This window comes from Solea senegalensis, linkage group LG6 (assembly GCF_019176455.1).
Source record: "Solea senegalensis isolate Sse05_10M linkage group LG6, IFAPA_SoseM_1, whole genome shotgun sequence".
In the NCBI taxonomy this organism is placed as follows: Eukaryota; Metazoa; Chordata; class Actinopteri; order Pleuronectiformes; family Soleidae; genus Solea; species Solea senegalensis.
The window spans coordinates 10,746,824-10,765,566 of record NC_058026.1 but is presented as its reverse complement, the minus strand read 5'-3'; the positions used below and the strand labels follow the sequence as shown (position 1 = coordinate 10,765,566).

At 41.7% G+C, this 18,743-nt stretch overlaps 2 protein-coding genes across 4 annotated transcripts; both read left to right on the top strand.

The window, feature by feature from the left end:
• The first annotated feature begins 393 nt into the window (after positions 1-393).
• Positions 394-6,603, top strand: LOC122770464 (tetraspanin-1-like). Of its 2 annotated transcripts, none has more exons than XM_044027330.1 (8): positions 394-471; positions 1,827-1,912; positions 3,137-3,352; positions 4,085-4,159; positions 4,281-4,388; positions 4,522-4,662; positions 4,984-5,076; positions 5,780-6,603. In XM_044027330.1, exons 2-8 carry the CDS (start codon positions 1,856-1,858, stop codon positions 5,834-5,836), a joined length of 747 nt encoding a protein of 248 aa, XP_043883265.1. In that variant the 5' UTR covers positions 394-471; positions 1,827-1,855; the 3' UTR covers positions 5,837-6,603. The 2 variants fall into 2 exon arrangements, with proteins under 2 accessions (XP_043883265.1, XP_043883264.1); XM_044027329.1 differs by lacking the exon at positions 394-471 and adding an exon at positions 1,390-1,742.
• Positions 6,604-9,031: 2,428 nt separating this feature from the next.
• dand5 (DAN domain family, member 5) lies at positions 9,032-11,080 on the top strand. 2 transcript variants are annotated; one of them, XM_044029158.1, is made up of 3 exons: positions 9,032-9,292; positions 9,580-9,970; positions 10,455-11,080. In XM_044029158.1, exons 2-3 carry the CDS (start codon positions 9,869-9,871, stop codon positions 10,752-10,754), a joined length of 402 nt encoding a protein of 133 aa, XP_043885093.1. In that variant the 5' UTR covers positions 9,032-9,292; positions 9,580-9,868; the 3' UTR covers positions 10,755-11,080. The 2 variants fall into 2 exon arrangements, with proteins under 2 accessions (XP_043885093.1, XP_043885092.1); XM_044029157.1 differs by having other exon boundaries at positions 9,471-9,970.
• The last annotated feature ends 7,663 nt before the right edge of the window (positions 11,081-18,743 follow it).

Below are 18,743 nucleotides of genomic sequence, written 5' to 3'. Positions count from 1 at the left end.
TGTAACATTGATAAGTTTCCGCGCAGTGCTGACGTCAGTAATTAATCACTTTAAATAGGATCAATCAATTACATCATTAATTTTATCCCCAAAGAGTTTTTTTCCCCTCCTAGTCGCAAATGAAATATTTAGCGTGGTTTATATTTATGTTCAATTATTTAATTCCCTGGATTGGATCCTTTTTGTGTTTTTTTCATTGATGCATCATCACAATTTTATTTTGGCCATGAGCTGTTTGGAAACTTTTGAGTCATAAAAGTTTCTATTTTTGAAGGGACTTTGGACACAGGAAATGTCATGTTCACTGAAAACAAGGTCAGTGATGTAAGGTATGAACTCCCTTTTTCCCTTTTTTATCTGTGCGTGTGCGTGTGTGTAAAATCCTGTGTGAAGATAAAAGGGCATGTGAGAGCCTCGTTGAGCACACACTCCTGATCGATCAGACCTCAGACGGACATCACCGCAGCACAGGTACGAGCCTCATGGATTTTTAAGACTATTTTCAATGAAAAATATGAAATATGAATGAACGCTTTGTACGCAACAGTCGACAATGTTGATCTAAAGACATTTAAATTATAATTATAGCAAATGAAAGTTTAATATCTTCCAGCTACACCATGTTCTACCTGTACGAGTTCATACAGCAAAACAGAGAACAGAGAGATTAGTTATGATAATATATGTGCTTACATTTAATTTGTTTATCAGATATTTATCTTTTGATGTAAAACAAAACTTTAACAGTTTAGTATAACTACTAACACTCTGAATGACCTGAGTATTGTTTATGTTTTCTTTAACATCACATACACTGACCAACCCCAACATTAAAACAGACAACTGACTTTGAAGTTGTGGCTCATCCACAGCGATTATTTATACCCTGTTTCAAAAGAGGTCATTCTGAACCACAGTGCGATTCTAAACTGATGTTGTGGGGTTCGCTCATTGTCCATTTCCATCTGGCTTGAGTCGTTTACATTCAAGTAGAATAAGTTGCCTTCAATACTGTTGTATTCAGACAAACGTCATGTGGATTAGCTGAATATTTTACAGCCTCTTGGAAACAAGGTAACTGTTGCCAAGTAGGCCCTGATGTCTGTTATCGTCAAAGCTGCAATAAGGAAGAAAAAAATCAATAACTATAAAACTGACCTGTGATACGTGCGGCAGATGGAAATAAAGTTGAGGGCAAGGGTGTGTGTGTGTTTTATGGTTCTGAGCTCATGGCTTTGCTATTAATGATAAACTCATCACAGCACCTAGTTATGGGAAACCTCTTATGGGGGGGGGGGCACACATTGTTCTTCTCTGCTGACGTAGTTTATGTCTCTTTACAGTTAATGTTTCACAGTGATAATGAGTACAAAGCTATAATGAAACACGATGAAATGGCTTTATGTTGAAGAGAGCGCAGGTTCATGGCTGGAGGAAGAGAATCGGTTGAATTTAATTCAGACGAGTGTGTGGTGATTCTGTGTTTAGTCTGAATGCAAGAACATTTAAGAACAACAGAAAGGGCACTGCAGAATGACTGATTTCATACTCTAACCGAAACCCTGGATTACGTCACAATGAAAGACTAAGCCCCCTCTTCTCTTTTCCTGCCATTTGCTGTGGTTAATGTGTAACCAGAGCAAATGCCATTCAACCCATGTTGGTGGTTGTTTGTGCAGAATAAAAATGATTTAATCTTTTCGAGGTGAAATATCCATCCAAATGTCTTGAGCATTAAGCAAGTAAGTCTGACTAATATACACTGGATTGGTTTTCTGTTGAGCTGAACTAACTAACTATACATTTCTTTCTTCTTTTTTTTACAGTAAGAGGAAGAAAAAAACAAACCGCCAAGATGTGTTGCTCCGGCTTTCTCAAAATTATGATGTTTGTCTTCAATGGTGGCATCTTTGTAAGTAAAAATAAAATCACTAAAACCTGCAGAGCTTTCACTTTAGGTCCATATTCATTTCAATATCTCACTAACTCACTCATGTCTCAGAGAACCGAACTAAGGGTAATTCCTTAACTTTGAAGTTCTCTTTCAACATTTGTTTCACCTCAGTCACATTTAAGAGAACCATAAATTATCCCTTATCCTTAACTTCCCTGCCGTCTCACTTTACTCACGTAGCTGTTAAACTTCCGCCTTCCGTCTTGTCAGCTGTGATGGAAAGCACATCACTCAATCAATAAAACATCTAAAGGAAAATACAGTAAAAAGAGTTATTTACTGTACAAATTAGATTTTTTTTTTACAGATACTGTATGTGTTTATACTGACAACCTTAAGCAACATCTGGAATCCATTACAGCTGTGGCCTTCAGTGACAGCTTAAGGAAGAATTTGAGGTTTTGGGAAATACATGTAATGTACTGTACTTTATTTCTTTAGCCCTTTACAACATCCCACAGGTGACCAATGTGCTTTACAAAATAAAAAATCATGAAACATAAATCAAAGCATGAAAACACCAATTGAAAACACACAAGAATAAAACAATTATTAAAAAATAGAATAAAAACTATCAGCCATTCTGAATAAAGTTTGGATTTAAAAAAGGTCCAGGTCAGTGATAAGACAAATCCCAGGGGGAGGAGCTTATTCCATAGTGTGGGGGGTGGCGACACTGTTTTTTCATCTAGACCTGGGCATGTCAGGCATAAGTTGGCTGGACTCTGCCGTGCTTGCGAACAGTTAATATTTCTGTTAAATAGGCTGGGGCAAGGCCATTAAGGGCTTAACAATAAAACTTTAAAATCTAGTAGAGAGCGTAACATCAAGTTGACATGATCGCTCAACCTGTAATCTCTCATTCAGTATTTATTCCTTCCTCTCTTTAAAAAAGTCCATCAAATATTGTCCATAAAATACACATGTGGGATACATTTACCTTGAGAAAACCAAAAAATGGGCGAAAGGGTTATTTCATGAGGTGTCCCATATAGGTTCACCTGAATACCAGACACATACACAAGCAAAGATCAGCCACAGCATCAAAATTATACATTTTCACACAAATGCGACAGGGACCTGGAACCTGTCAAAGAGTCTGTATTTAATCTCCTTCCTTTCTTTCTTTCTTTCTTTCTTTCTTTCTTTCTTTCTTTCTTTCTTTCTCTACTCATCATACAGTTGGCAGGTGCAGCCATCCTGGGTGTGGGAATATGGGTGAAAGTGGACAGCAATTCTCTGTTCGGTTTACTCGACAATGTGGACAACGTACCACCCGAGCTATCCCAGCTGGTCTATGTCAGCTACCTGCTCATAGGAGTGGGTGCTGTGCTGCTGATCATCGGTTTCCTGGGCTGCTGCGGAGCTATGAGGGAGAGCCGGTGCATGCTGCTGACGGTGAGTAACACTTGATCAGCCGTGACCTTTAGGCTGACCTAAAGGTCACGGCTGGAGACTGCACTGAACTGTTAAAGTGTGAAGGTTGTCATCGTCCAGGTCATAGTCAAATTCAGTATTTAGCCACTAGACTTGGATGAATGGAGGGTAAATACCTGTTTTTTTCCATCCTCTTGGAAACTCTAACTCAAGTCCAGTTGCACACAGCTAACTACTGTTTTTGTTGTTATTTGTTCATTGTGTTGTTTTTTTTCAATCCAATAAGCCATGGAGCAATAATAATATGAATAATAATAGGTGTTTGATATTATGTCGCAATATCCCCCAAGTTTGAGATTTTTTTTTGACTGTAAATAGATGCCGGGGCTCAGACAGGAAACGATTCACCTTTTCAGCACTTTAATCCCAGCAGTGTCTACTTAACCTTAACTGTCTACATGATTTTTTTATTTTTTTTACAAGCTCTCCGAATCTGTCAGTGATTCATCATTTTATATACGGTATTTACACGGTATCGATGCCAATCTAACATGGTGATAACGTTGTGCGATTTCATTATTGCAAAGGAAAGTACACACATAGCAGCAATGATTGGGCATTGATTTATCAAGTCATTAAAGCGGCTGCTAACAGTAACTCTGTCTTTTATTCTACGTTTAAAATGAAGGGGGAGGATTTCCACTTTGAGTTTGGACTGAAGATCGTACTGATTATCATTTCCTCTGCCCTCAGTTCTTCTGTATTGTGCTGATTATCTTCCTGGTTGAAGTCGCTGGAGCTGTGGTGCTGCTCGTCTTCCGCAATGTGGTAAGTGGCTCTCGGAAGCTTCTTGGCAACAACAACAACAACAACAACTCATGGTGAGATTCAAAGGGGAAGACTTTAGTGATAAATATCACAATCATTTTGTGCATTTCGTCCTTCTCAGGCTGAGGACCTTCTCAAAGGCCTGGAGAAGGACGTAAGACGCAGCATTCGCAAAGAATATGGAGACAAAGAGGGTTTGACATCTCTCTGGAACACCACCATGGAGCAGGTGCTGCATCTTTTATGTATTGTTTGATTGAACTTTTCCTTAAATATAAGGACGTCTGTATTTCTGTATGATTGTTAGGACGATTGTCACCATAACTGTGAATGGACTGAAATGTGTTCTTCTTTTTTTCTAGTTTAAATGCTGCGGATATAACAACTACACAGACTTTAATGGCTCCCCCTTTAACCTTAAGGATGGCAAAAATCTTTATCCAACCATGTGTTGCAATAGCACTAACATCAACACATGTAGTGAAAACATGGCAAATACGTCGGTAAGTTGACTTTGGTTTAACTTTAAACATTGTTAAGCTGCTGTCATTGATTTATTATTATTATTATTATTATTATTATTATTATTATCATCCACTCATGAATGAAAGCAGAGGTTACTTATTCACTAACAAACCTCACATGTTTATACAAAAAAAATGTAAATGTAAGCTGTAGATGAGGGTAAGGAAGGACAACAAAGCAATGATGGTGACCAATGACGCTGACCAAACATTTGTGATCAAATATGTGTTTCACTGACAGAAGCTTGAACTCACTTATACAGATTATTTCTACTAAAACTTGCTGTTTTTTTCTCCCAGAATGTGGAAGGCTGCTTTAGCAAGCTGCTGGACTGGATACAAAGTAATGCTACGATCATTGCGGCGGTGGCTCTTGGAATTGTTGCTCTTGAGGTACAGATATAATAATAACCTGGGTGGTTTGCATTCTTTTAACATCTACAGTTCTGTCACATATATACGAGCAGAGACAAAGTAGGATTCAGTTTCAGGAATGTTCAAGAGTGATATTCAAGTAATGGCAGACAAGAATGAAATCACTACAACTAACTAACATTGTAGTGAAAATGTGCTTAGTCTTCGTCTTTGTAAATTCATTTCACACAAAATCCTTTTGGGTTTATATGATATGAAGTGTATTTATTTTGAAAGGTTGTATTTGAGACCCACTGCTTTTAATTATTATCCCCTTTTTGAATCTTGTACCTGGCAAATACTCCATATAACAAAAACTAACACTAAAACTAATTAAAAAAAGTACTACTACTACCCACTCTTTTTAAAAATTTTCAAAAAGTCAAAAATAACTGTTATGTAAAACAAAGCTGCCGCTCAACACATAATTCCACAGTTTATATCAGTAAAGATTTTCATCTGGAATATTTAATTCATCGAGTTTTTATGTGTAATTCAGATATTATACATATATAATAGTTTTGATGTCGCCGACTGTGAAAGTGACTTTCCGGATTTCATAATTATTGTTTTTTTATGGGTCCAGACGCAAAATGAAATCATCATTTGATGGAGGACTGCATTGCAAACATTGACATACACTGTGTTTGGACTACATATTGATCGGCTGTTCTCCTTACAGATTGCTGCTATGGTGGTGTCAATGGTTCTCTACAAGAACATTGGCTCGAAGGCGTGATGTTGATGTGTCCACCTCCCTTGATTCAAAATAGCGACATTGTAATTGGTGGAGAAATGACTGACTTGTTAGCACTTTTCTGTGTTTGTGTCCTTTGATTCGAAACAGAGACATGACCTCACGCATGTAGAACACTGACACCCAGGAAGGAGAGGCAGGCGGTTGAACCACTGTGATTTTTTAAAAACTGTCTCTCATGTGCATTTTGTTCTGTGATTTACTGGGCGACCTAAGAATGACTTGTCAAGTAATGCATGTGCTGAACCACATACTGTACATGTATGTGTATGTGTAATGAAGCACTGTGTGAGTGCAGCTGTGTCAGCTGTTTTTGTCCTGCAAATTGAATGCAGTGATATGAAAAATAATATTTTTTTACAATGGATCACATATTAAAAGTAAATATAAATAAATATCACAATCTTGAATCTTTTTTTTTAAACCATTGGTTATTTTGCCATCCACACAAAAGTGCAGCTGGATTTTGTTCTGATCCCACACGGGAAAACTTAATTACCTTCGTTACTGCCAATAAGAACACAATAAACAATTGTTATCATATGACTGGGACGCGATATCACCAACTATTAATGTTGAATGGTCAAACGGGCAAAGTCCTGGCTCCAACAGTCACTTTGCTTGAAGTCATTATCTTTATATTGATATGGACGATAGCTCTGGTTTATCGTTATTTAATCACAGGGAATGATTCTCAGAATCAGGAGAGTAAGAGTTTAAGGTTTATGATTTCAGCCTTTCTGTCTGTTTTTTAAAAGACAGAACTCCTATAGCAAGGATAAAAAAGAAAATCAGTTTTACAGGAAATACCACACCTTTGACTGTTTCACTGCTTATCATGACTGTTTATTACTGATTACTGTGTGTGTGTGTGTGTGTGTGTGTGTGTCCATTTATGGGGTATAATTTAAATGTTTTTTTTCATCACTACGGTCTCAAAAAAAAATCCTTCCAAAAACACAGCACACGTTCCCTACACTTATCATGGAACACGACAGAACAAGCGTTTATATTTGCATTCATTCATACGCTGTCGCACATTTACTACCTGCTTACTTGCACAAACGTCCAGTTTATGCTCTATCAAAGGGTTTTTAATGACATTATTTTAGATTTTTACAAAAGTAAACTGCTTAGTGATTCGTTACTTTCCAAACACTTCCTCAAAGGGCCAGTGCTGGAATGTTCCCTTTTGAGTCACTGGCAATTACGCATAATTTACCATTCTCCAGATAATCAATGATTGAGGACACATTGTACCTGATCTCTGTGTTTCTCCTGGCTATGTTTCAGCGGCTGAAGCAGGAAGCAGTGCAAAATGAACTCAGTAATCCTGATACACAGAAGATATTTGGCCATGAATGACTAAACTGCTCCTTATATCATTTTCTTTTTCTTTTTTTTTTCTTTCTGCAAATATATTTCCTCTTGTGAATGTATATATACAACCCATCACAGTTTTGGAGGCTGCGACAACTGCCGCATTAAACTCTGCTTAACCCCACTGGGAAGCTGCAATCGTGTCGTTAGCTTATCCCAAATCACTGAGGCTCTGCAATGAATAATTAAATCAAATGAGTCAACATTTCTACTGCCCTGTGCAGCGAGTGTGTGTGTTCCTGAGGACGTTTTAGAAAAAGTGAGGACATTTTGGCTCGTCCTCACATCTTTAAAGGGCTTTTGGGGGGGGTTAAGGCCTGGTTTTAGGGTTAGGGTTTAGTTTAAGGTTAGCGTAAGGGGCTAGGGAATGCACTAAGTCCTCACTTCGACTGCTGTGTGTGTATGTGTGTTTCTGGTAGGGCGACATGTCTTTCTTATGTGGACAAAAATCAAGTCCCCCATAACGTGAATTACTATATTTTTAGGTCATGGTCAAGGTCAGGATTAAGATTAGGCCAGTAGTAACTATGGTTAAGGTTAGATTAAGTCTCCAGAAAATGAATGTAAGTCAATGAAATCATGGAAACAAGAGTGTGTGTATGTACAATACTTTGCAAACTGTGCCATCTTGTGGGGAAATGTTTAAATTGCAGTTTTTAAAAATTCCACTGCCTTTGTTGTCACCCACGTTGGTATAGAGCAGGAATATTCAATCACCAAGCTGCAGGTGATGACAAAAGTAAGACCAGCACAAATGTTATCTGAGGTACGTCAAAAAAATGCATTTAAAAAATAGTAAAAAAAAAGAAAAGAAACAACAGCATTTGTTTAATAAGATAAACATATGAGCCAAAAACATCTCAAAGTGCTTTTAACAGAATACACAATAACCAACACTGCTATCAATCAGACTACTGTAGGAATCTTTGAGGGACAGTGAAAAGTGTTTCTCTAGTTATTTCTCCAGTTGTTTCTGGTGGAACCACAGGCTGGGCCACTAACAAGTTGGTTGTGGGCCGCATGTGGCCCACGGGCCGCCATTTGAATAGACTGGGTGTAGCATGCATTGTTTACCTTTCCCATTCTTACGTCCAGCTCGGCCATTATGTGTCGCTATGAGAAAGTCCGACACCTTTTTCTAATAAAACACCGTCACCACATCGGGCCATTAACGGCCAGTGTTTGATCAGGTCACGGGTGAGAGAGCCCACTAAAGTGTAAATGGTGTAATGATGGGATGTTAAGGGAGCAGCTGAGAGGCTGCGTGTGGAAAATCAAATGGACAGGGGGAGTGTCCGTTTACACAGAGAACATAAAACCATTACTGCTTTACAGTCAAAGGTTACTGAGACAGTGCAGTAAAAATGATTGCAGTCGTTTTAAAACAGTGAGGTGGATCCAGAGATGTACTCTAAAAAGGACACACTAAATACTTGACACTTAAACCTATCGAAGCAGTTTTTTTCCCCCCTGAAAAAACTTGTTATTTTAAAATTGCATAAGATGTTTCCGTTATTTTCTGGAGAAATAATGATACTGTATGCTCATTACGGCACTGCTACAACAACAAATCTAATTATGCTCCAAGACCTTTGCAGAGAACTGTCTGTATGTGTTCTGTTTCGTTCACTGTTGTTTGCGCTGAGCATTTCAGCATTCAATAAACACATCGTTCCCCTTTTATTCTATTCCTTCTAGTGTGTCGGATTCATCTTGACTACGTAAGGATGATTCCTGCTCCAGCACACCTGATTCAAATAAACGGGTCGTTATCAGGTAACGAGCGGTTCACTTGAATCAGGTGTGCTGGAGCACGGAAACCTCTAAAACATCGTCCACCTCAGCCGCCAGAACAACAAATCTGTTTAGATTTTCAAGTTATTTTAAAACTCTGAGAACACAGAGAACCCTTGAGATCTTTTATTTTTTTATGACCAAGTTCACCTTGAAGCTGAAAACCTCTCCGGCTGACAACCATCCACGACCCGGAGATCTAAGCTTGGTGTGATGTCTGGTCCGGTGTGGGAATAGTGACACCTTCTCTGCATTGAAACACAGGTGAGAACTGGCAAGTGCATATATAAAAGACTCCCTCCATCACACTGACAAAGCATTGACGGCAAGGTTACCATTTGGAACCTTGAACCATACCTCCACCACCACCACCACAGACAGCTGTTGTAAAAGTAACTTGTTTGTCAATTTCTCAAGTTTTTATTTCTATATCAACTTTAAGGAGCGTCTCTTTTTGTTGATAAAACCATGGCTTTCCTCCTGTGCTGCTTCTTTTTGTCAAGTTGGACGGCTGTAGCTTTTACATTTCCTCATAACACTTTTTTGAAAAGCTCAAGAGCTGAATTTGAATCATCTGGCAGTGGACCAGATGAGTCTTTTCGAGGAATAGTCAAAGTCGTCCCGCTGGAAGATCACGCTCTGGCCCAGTCGGGGCTTTTCAGAGGGGGACCGTTCCCCAGAAGATCCCCCTCCCTCGGCTCTAGGTCGTCCTTTCCTGCCTTCTTATCACACGGGCGTCCAGGTCTGGCCCCGGCCTCTAAGGCTCCTGTGAGTCCACTGCACCTCCTGCGCTCTAAAACCCCGAGTGGAGTTGAGCTAAAGAAGAAACAGGGCCTGCAGATGTGGCAAAGAGCCATGGATAAAGGAAACAAGATGAGCATGTCTATGCCAGTGAACCTGAAGGACACTAAGCAGTCATGCACAGCAGTGTCTTTCACTCAGGTAAGAGGACAATCATTAATACCTGGATGTTATTGTTGTTTTGCTATTAACAGAGATCGGACACACGAGGCAATAGGGGAGATGTGTCTTTTCATGCAGTTCATTACAGCTCTGGTGTTTTAACTGTTGCGGTTTGAATTTATATAAACACACGCTGTGTTCAGTGCGTAACTTGGTTATTTTTTGTTGATATTCTTCCTCTGTTTGATCTTCAGGATCAAAGAGAATCAAGAGTTCTTTATTGTCATTATATGCATGCGGCTTCACAGCAGATCTTACAACATAGATTATACAAAGAAATAAAGTAAAGAAGCCCCAAAAACACTGTCTGTCTTGTCATTAAAAACAAAATCACTTCCTGTGTGCAGAGTGAAAATGAACTACTGCTTTACTGAGAAACCGTGTGGAGGAAAGTTCCACACACTGCAGTTTTAACACTGATGTTTTAGTCTAATCTTGTCTTCCTTTGTCGTCTTATCCACAGCGTGTAACGGCAGACGGGTGCGACACGGTGACCATGCACAACAAGTTGTGTTTCGGTCAGTGCAGCTCATTGTTCGTCCCGTCTGAAGGAGGGTTCGCCGGTGTGGGCACTGGCACGGGGGCCCTTCTCCACCGGGCTCCCTGCTCTCGCTGCGCTCCGTCCAAAGCTCACACTGTGACTGTGCCCCTGCGCTGTGGAGCTCAAATCCGGGAGAAGCGCGTGATGGTGGTGGAGGAGTGCAAGTGCGAGACGGGCACCGAGGAAAGAAGCATCGAGGCCACAGCTGCCATGCAGCTGTAACCGCTTTGGAGGAAAGTAGACTTTCTCCTCAGTTGACCTCAACATCACATGTCAAATCACTGCTGCAATGTGGACTTTATTTGTAGTTGTAACCCATATTTGTGCGTCTGTATATTTGTTTGTATAAGAGTCTGAATGGAATATTCAGAGTGAAATATTCTGGTGGCGTCTTCCACCTGTGATTGTTGACAAAATGACCTGTGCTCTGGTCATGCACTTTTCTGTTGTAACATGTGAAGCTGTTCATATTGGACAAACATTCAAAAACAAACTGTGTTTCAGACTAATCTTAAGTGAAACAATGTGATCTGTACGTTTATCATTAAAATGTCCCACTTGTTCACATTCCTCTCTTGCCTCTCTCGGCCAATTAACCAACACTGTTGGATTTACAAGTGCAATTTCATTTGCATGCAAAGCTCAAGTTAAAAACACGAAGGCCTTTTTTTTTTTTTTCCACCTCCTCTCTGTGAAAGTGCCCGGCGCGAGAGAGCAAACGAGCTATTGAGCACGAGTACTTAGCAGTAAGCAAACATAATTGTTTCAGCATGGAACCCTGAATTATGTATAGGAACCACCTATTCTCATGCCTGCTCTCTTTTCAGGGTAGTTGTGGGAATTTGAACATCATTCACTACAGATGCACTTGAGGGAGAGGGCATGTGTGATTATGTGTGCATGTGCTTCTTTTTCAGTTAGGGCCCATAAAACCTATTATTCATTTATTTCCTGGCACCTGGTCCTGGTAAAGTGAACTCATCCCACACATCCTTACATACATTCCCAGAGGAGCATAAAGAAGGGGGTTGTTTACGTTGCCTTGGCATGTTGTCAAAATGACTGTTTAGACGGCCATTTGCATTCACGTGGGCTTTTGGAAATGGTGAAAAGCGTTCATTGCACAACGGGAGTGCATTGAGTCCCATGGATTCCATTAGCATGTGATTAACATCTTTAGTTGATGGCTATATTTTCCAAGATTGATGGGAAAAATATTTGCCCATGGCTTAACTATGAAGAATTGTGGGTGACTTTGAACAAACACTTGTGTTTTTTTTGTTCTCTGTAAATATGCAGAAGGTGGAAAGCTGGGTGTGCGCTCATGCTACTGTGCTACGGTCAAATTCTGCTTGTTCAACTCAGAGTAAAGAAGGTTGCTTGTAAAATGTGAGACGTCGACCTTGTTCGCGTGACATCTACCTATCGTACCGTGATTGTGACGACCATGGTGGTCGAAGTAATGGTGTCACTTGTCTTTGGTCTTTATAAACTTTATAAAGTCACCACTACTCTTCCTCCACCTTTTCTTTTCTTCTAAAAAAGAGAGATAAAAAGAAAAAAAACCTGCCACAGTGGGGGGGGGAGGAGAAGGAGGAGGAGGAGGAGGGAGCAGTTGTTGATTGAACAAACAAGGTGCACAAGAGAGTGCACCACTTAGCAAGACAGATGTCAGCCCCCTTTGCATTGTGGGAGCCGGCGGAGCACTCCTGCGTCATTAAGGATGGCCTGGTTCCCATGGCGAGAGGAAAGGAAGGAGCGAAAGAAGGAGGGCCCGCTGCCAAGTTCAGTGCCTCGGGGATCAGATCAGCGTCATGGGGTGCTAAGTGGCCTAGTTAGCGCTTTAAAATGCACAATGAGCTGCCTGCTCTCTCAATGCGTGTGTAGGCCTTTTAACTGTCAGACGTGGAAGTGGTTGGGAGGTGTGTGATGGGCAGCTCAAACGATATCAGTTCAATCAAGGTGTATCATGGGGAAACTGAATTATGCATGGCTGATTTGAGGCCTATTTTTCACCCTGAGTTTTACTTTGAAAGAAAAAGGATTGTGGACCACGAGATACAGTTAATTAAGCAGCTCACATGTGGTTCCATGAGTCTAACTGGCTTGAAAACAAATATTCCCTGGGATGGACCATTTTTAATGCCACTTATCCCCTGCCATCCTGTGTGTCGTTTTGTGGCTTGGTATAGACCAAACAGTGCTACGTTACCTAGCAAGCTGAATGATCCTGGAAGTGGGAGGTTTATAATCCATTTCACACCTTGACTTGTGTGAAACTGACAAAGTGAAAGTGGGTCACGGGGTCAGCTTGTTGCATTGTTTAACATGACAACTCCCGAGACAGGCAATCAGCCAACAGAGGGAAGTTTTTATCTGAAGTTTGGAATCAGAATGAGTCAGAATTGAAGAAGCCTCTAGGGCAGAGGTCTCAAACTTGCGGTCCACAGGCCACATGCGGCCCTCCAGCTGACTTCCTGTGGCCCACCACATAAACCTTAGTGCTCACGTGGTACAGATCTGTGCCGCAGGGAATAATACACAACTCCTTATATGGACATCCTGGGGATGTGTGTTTATAGGTCACATATTCAGGCTTCAAAAAGTTTTTTTTTCATCTTATATGTTGAGAAAAAGTTATGATTCATTTTATATCATATATATCATATATCACATTTTCGGTAGTGATATAAAGTAGCAACAATTGTGCAGAAGTCACAAAATGGAGCGTTTTTCTTTTCTTTTTGTTCATAAAAACAAGCCAAGTGAACTTTAGACTGTGAATCCGATTTTAAAAATTTTGAGTGCTCAGGTGTGTTTATATAGTAGGTGAAAATGGCGTATAAAGAATTGAATATAAGACACTCTATATTCTCATAGCCTCTGTGTATGCTGTAGATTTTAACATAGTAATGGAAAATATCAAGTTATAATGATCTATTTCTGTATGGGTTTTTTCTAATGCTAAGATTAATTTTGCATCATAAATACTTTTTTATTTTGAGTTACATATTGTTCCACATCAACACGTTTGTTTTTAAATTCTGTGAAATATCATCAAAAATGTTGTTAATGCAATATCACAATATGGTGATTATTATTTTCCCACCCTTACTGAACACTTGACTTTTTTCACCTCCTGACCAGACTCCATGCTCGGTGGTCATTGGAGTTTGAGACCCCTGCTCTAGGGTGAGAGGTGACATGCCCTCATCTTAATTGAAGCAAGTGCAAGTTGCCTTTATCCAAACTCCCGAAGATACAATAACTGGATGACTGAAAACATTCACAGGCACATCACGGCAGACTGAACTCAGGTCGGGCCTCAAGCTCTGGCATCTGCAGGTGAAAATGAAGGCGAAAGCCAGCAGTGGTGTGAATATTGTGAAACACCACGATGACCTGCTAAATCACACACCAGATAGAGATTATCACCTGAATCTCCCCGCCGTACATGTCAGGCTGTAGGTGTGAGGGTGTCTGGACCACTGCTAACATTTACTTCCCAACTGATATAGTGTGGTGCATGCTCAGTCTGTGGCATTGGTCTGGACCAGCTGGTCAGAGCTGGCTGTGCAGGAGATGGTGCCCCGGGCTAAGCCTGCCAGCCTACTGCCACTGTGCCAGGCTGCCAGCCCGCCTGCCAGGCTGTCTGTTGGGTGCAGAGAAGGACAGAGAAAGGTGTAGCCTGCAGATTCAAACAAGACCAGAGTTTGTCACTGGATAAGATCCTTCTGCAGTTTTGGTATCTGCCTACCTCTTCTGTTCAAAGTGACTTAATTAAAGTTTATAGATATTGCTAAATGTGTGTTTTCATGTGTGTACCAACTCCTAGATGTTGCTCGTTGTGGTCCTAAAGGATAACAGGAACCATAATAGACTCATATGAGGACCTTTTTGTTGCCTTTGTGTAAATGTGATGACAACAAAGACTTGCAAAATGTAAGCAAATGTAACAATATCATTATTGTATGATTGTGTGTGTGTGACTGTTCAAAGCCACTTAATCACAGAGGTTGTTTTTTTTCAACAACACGGTGAAATGAATTACCACAAACAGCCTCATCTCACAGTCTGACTTGTTAAGACTCGACTTGATGAGCAGCAGAGAGACACATTTCCTGTAAAACGCTTAAGTGGTGTCATTGCTGTCAATTACCACTTGTTTTCAGAAGAAACTGCTCCGCTTGTAAACAATCTGAGCATGTTGTTATGACAAAACGGATACTGAAGTGTACAATTAGTACACAGTGCAATCGGCACAGCAGGAATGTCTGCGATATTAAACCGTGAAAGCTCAATAAACCACCGAAGTTTATATTAGAGATTATTATTTTTATTGCCGTGTGACTTGTATAAAATCTGTCTCTTTCGTTCCTCGTGTCTTATAACTACGGCCATTTGGCATCAGATCACAAATGAATATCTGATGATATTGTGTGCCCCCCCTGTATTTGTTTGCACTGATTGCAGCCTCAGAGTGGCAGCATTAGTGTGGCTGAGTGTCGAGATGTTAGAAAACCCTCTGCTAAAGTGTGATGATGATGATAGCAATGTTGATGTGGCAGGTGCGGTCCTGCATGCCATGCAGGTGATGTCTCTCATGCTCACTTAGCTAATGACTCCAATTAAAGTAATTAAGAGCTGGCACAGTGAAACCTGCTCACCACCACCACCCCCCCCCTGCCAACGCATCCACTCCCCTAGCTTCCTCTTCATCGGCACACATCAGTGCCCACCTCGCACCACTACATGCCATCATCCGCCGCACCACTCCTGCGCTCCTGCCTTCACTTCATCCCTCTCTCACGGGCACTTCACCCTCTTCTACATGCCTCGGCCGTCCTGCGCCTCTGCTCCTGATCAGGCCTTTAAAAGAAACACGGCGCCTAAAATCAGCTAAACGCCCCACTTCAGAAACACTTAAGAGACCCTCAGTCCACCTTATTGTCACAGAGGCAGCCATGGAAGGGAAGCGCAAAGGCCGGGTCCAGCAGGAGAAAGACGGGGGAGCTTGAGAGGGCGAGGGGGATCCAAGCCAGGTTCTAACGAGGGAAGAGATAATTGTTGTGTTTTGTTAGGAGCCCTTCTTCAGTGTGGAGGGAGTAGAAATGACATGCCACACATGGTTTTTGGATGAAGTGGGCAAAGGGAGGGGTGGAGGGGGTGAGCAGACTTGAAGTTTAGTGGAGAGGATTGCAGCCCAGAAAAAAAGAATCATATGTAATGTATAAAAAAAAAGATTCATAAAGCTGTCGCCACAAAGCAGCGTTGGAATTAGCTCACAGGATTCACAAGCTTCCAAGACCCCCCCCCCGATTAGGACCCTTTCGCGCTGTTGTCCTCCGCGATAGGTTTTTCTTGACAAATTAAATGTCAAAACGTGCATTAATCACAGAGTATGTTTAATATCACAGTCCATACATTCCAGCAGTGGGAAAGACCACAGTGGGCTAAGCTGGAGACACAGCTTTGGCTACCAGTCCCGGTCAGATTCATCAAAATTTATGATTCGGAAAACATATGAATCTCTGGTGTCTTGGTGTTCTTTCAACACTTGGATTCCCAGACTGACAGACGATGAGCCTAGATTTATAGCTGGCATGGCAGAACAAACACTTTTCCAGGATTTCATCACATTTTCTTTGAGAAGAAGAAAAAGACTTTGATGTGAACCCCGCGTTTACCTCTTCATGTTTTTCTCATGTGTGCTTGTCCACCACACCACTGCCCTTTTATTAGCCTTGCAACATTTGACCAGGAGCTGCAGACGGAAATGTGGTCAAATTTACACTACGCTGCTTTGCACTGATTCTGAGTGTCCCCTGCACAGTGATGCACTGAGAAGCATCACTGGTGACATTCAAGAGAGATTTCCATGGTGAGCTGAAAGCAGAATTCTTTCTACCATCATCAAAATTACAGCTGAGCACACTTTGGTATCCTGGCGACTAACAGCATCAAGCAAATTATCCTGGTGGACTGTCACTTTGAGCCAGGCTGGTGAATCACCTCCAGAAGCCTGTCATCACTTTCATGAAGATAAATGGCATCATTACACAGTGTGATCTGGAATCTACTTTGCGCTTTGAAAGTGGAAATGTCCGTGGACTGCTCTCAAAATGTGCAACAAAACGTTGCCGACTAACTTTTGCTACACACCACTTCTCTGCAGATGACAATGAGCGACAGTGCAGTTTGTAAATTTCCCCCGTCTTGAATGGTGATCGCGAGGACACCAAACTTCGGCTCTGTCTGTGAACAGGATCAACACCAACACTGATGCAATTTATCCAAGTCATTGTGCCAGTGTCATGAATATCTGTCCACAAACAGTCATCCTCGAAGTGGGCAGAGGAGGAAGACGTGCATGCCAGTGTGTGTGTGTGTGTGTGTGTGTGTGTGTGTGTGTAAAAGAGAGAGAAAGGGGAACTGAGAGAGAGACAGATAGGAGGTGGGGTAAATGGGGGTGTGTGTGTGTGAGGGGGGGCAATGCACCAGTGTTCAAGAGAGATAGGCCAAGAGAGAAAGCGAGGGAGTGTGTGTGTGTTTGGGTTTGTGTGGTGGGGTACAGAGGAGGGGTGCAGGTGGCATGGATCTGGCGCAGGCCTGGCCCACTGTCCCCTGGCAGTGCCAGGCTCCATCTGTCATCAGCAGGAACATCTGCAGCCCAAGGTGCCCTTGTCACCCAGCGTTAGAGTAACGAGTTTGGCGTTTCCATTAGTCCAGGGCCCTCGCCCGCCTGCATGGCCGGCGCTCGCCAAAACTATGGCATTTTGGGTGTGAGCTAGTGTGTGTGTGTTTGCCTGTGACCGAGTGTGTGTCTAGATATGAAATGGGGAGCGGGAGAATGAGCGAGCAAGCTGGGGGTAACTGGATTTGTTTGTTGGTCTGTGTGCTCGAGCATGTATGTGTGTGCGTGCGTGTGTGTGTGCGTGTGTGTGTTTGTGGGAGAATGGAGAGCCAAGCCAAAACAACATGGCAGTTCAGAGCGTTGACCCAGCTGGGCTGAGCCGGCATGTCGAGTCATGTCCCCTCCTGATGTGATCGTGCCCAGTGCACTCACACGGCTGCCAGACCCAATCTCTGCTCCCTGTGCCACCTCACTCTCTATCACTCTTTCTACCCCCCCATCTTCCTGTCTTCCATCTGCCTACCTCCAACTCATCTGCCCTCTTACCTCCCTGTGCCCGTTGCACTTTGTCTCACTGTATGCAGTCTTCTCATAGCCTCAGTCCATATACTAAAACCGCTTCAGAAAGCCACTCACAATTTTATCTTCCTTGTCTCCTAAAGCAGATGGTTGCCGGCTCCCTCTTTTAATTTCTCTCTCTCTCTCTCTCTCTCTGAACCCCCCATCCTGTGTTCCTTCCCATCCAACTAACGTATCACTGATCCTCACTGGCACCTGTTTACTTCGTCTCCCACACGCTCTAATTTTAAAACCAGAATCTTTTTTTTTTTTATGTCCCTCAAGGGCCATAACATAGTTGCATTATTTCTTAACTTTTACTCGACATTGTGTTATTAAAAGTAAACAGACTTACACAGTTAACGAGTCCACCTTCGGTGAGATGGCTGCTGTTTATGTTTGCACCACATGGTGGCTCTAACGAGCAGCAATCTGTCTTAGCATTAATGAAGCAAGCTTTGGCTGCAATTGTGTCAATTACCCACAGAATACTAATCAGACAAACATGAGCTCATCAGAATGGGATAAGATTGATTATTCTTTTTCAATTTATGTATTACATGCAGGCGTGCATCATAAATCAGTTTTGACGGCATCTATGAAGCCAGTGTTTTTAGCCTGAAGGCCTGAGGGAAATTAGATAGTACTTAATAAGAAGCCCTTCGCTCAGGCCTTGAGTTTTTAAGAGTTTCCGACACCTGATCTTCATGTGCTCACACAAACACTCACTCAGATGAATAAATGCTCATCATATAATATATAACAAGCCTCACTTGAAGCTGCAGCTTTCTTCCATGATCAGTTCCTGTGACAGACAGTGAAGGGTTTTAATTAGTTAAGATTTGTTTTTGCTGTCTTTTTTAGACTTGGCCTGTCCTACAAAGGTTCCTCATCCCCCTATCGACACTTGAAAAAAACGAATGGAGATGGAGTAAATGAGGCAGCAAAGGAGAGCCATCGTGAGATAAAGAAAAGGGAAGCGACAACTGCTAATCAATAAGATTTTTCCACCCTATTTT

What these genes read in the sequence shown, in the direction of transcription:
- LOC122770464 (XM_044027330.1), top strand. Translation starts at nt 1,856, where the DNA reads ATGTGTTGCTCCGGCTTTCTCAAAATTATGATGTTTGTCTTCAATGGT. An exon ending in GCCGGTGCATGCTGCTGACG is followed by an intron (nt 3,353 to 4,084) that starts GTGAGTAACACT and finishes CTCTGCCCTCAG; the next exon opens with TTCTTCTGTATTGTGCTGAT. An exon ending in AAAACATGGCAAATACGTCG is followed by an intron (nt 4,663 to 4,983) that starts GTAAGTTGACTT and finishes TTTTTCTCCCAG; the next exon opens with AATGTGGAAGGCTGCTTTAG.
- dand5 (XM_044029157.1), top strand. Translation starts at nt 9,497, where the DNA reads ATGGCTTTCCTCCTGTGCTGCTTCTTTTTGTCAAGTTGGACGGCTGTA. An exon ending in CAGCAGTGTCTTTCACTCAG is followed by an intron (nt 9,971 to 10,454) that starts GTAAGAGGACAA and finishes TCTTATCCACAG; the next exon opens with CGTGTAACGGCAGACGGGTG.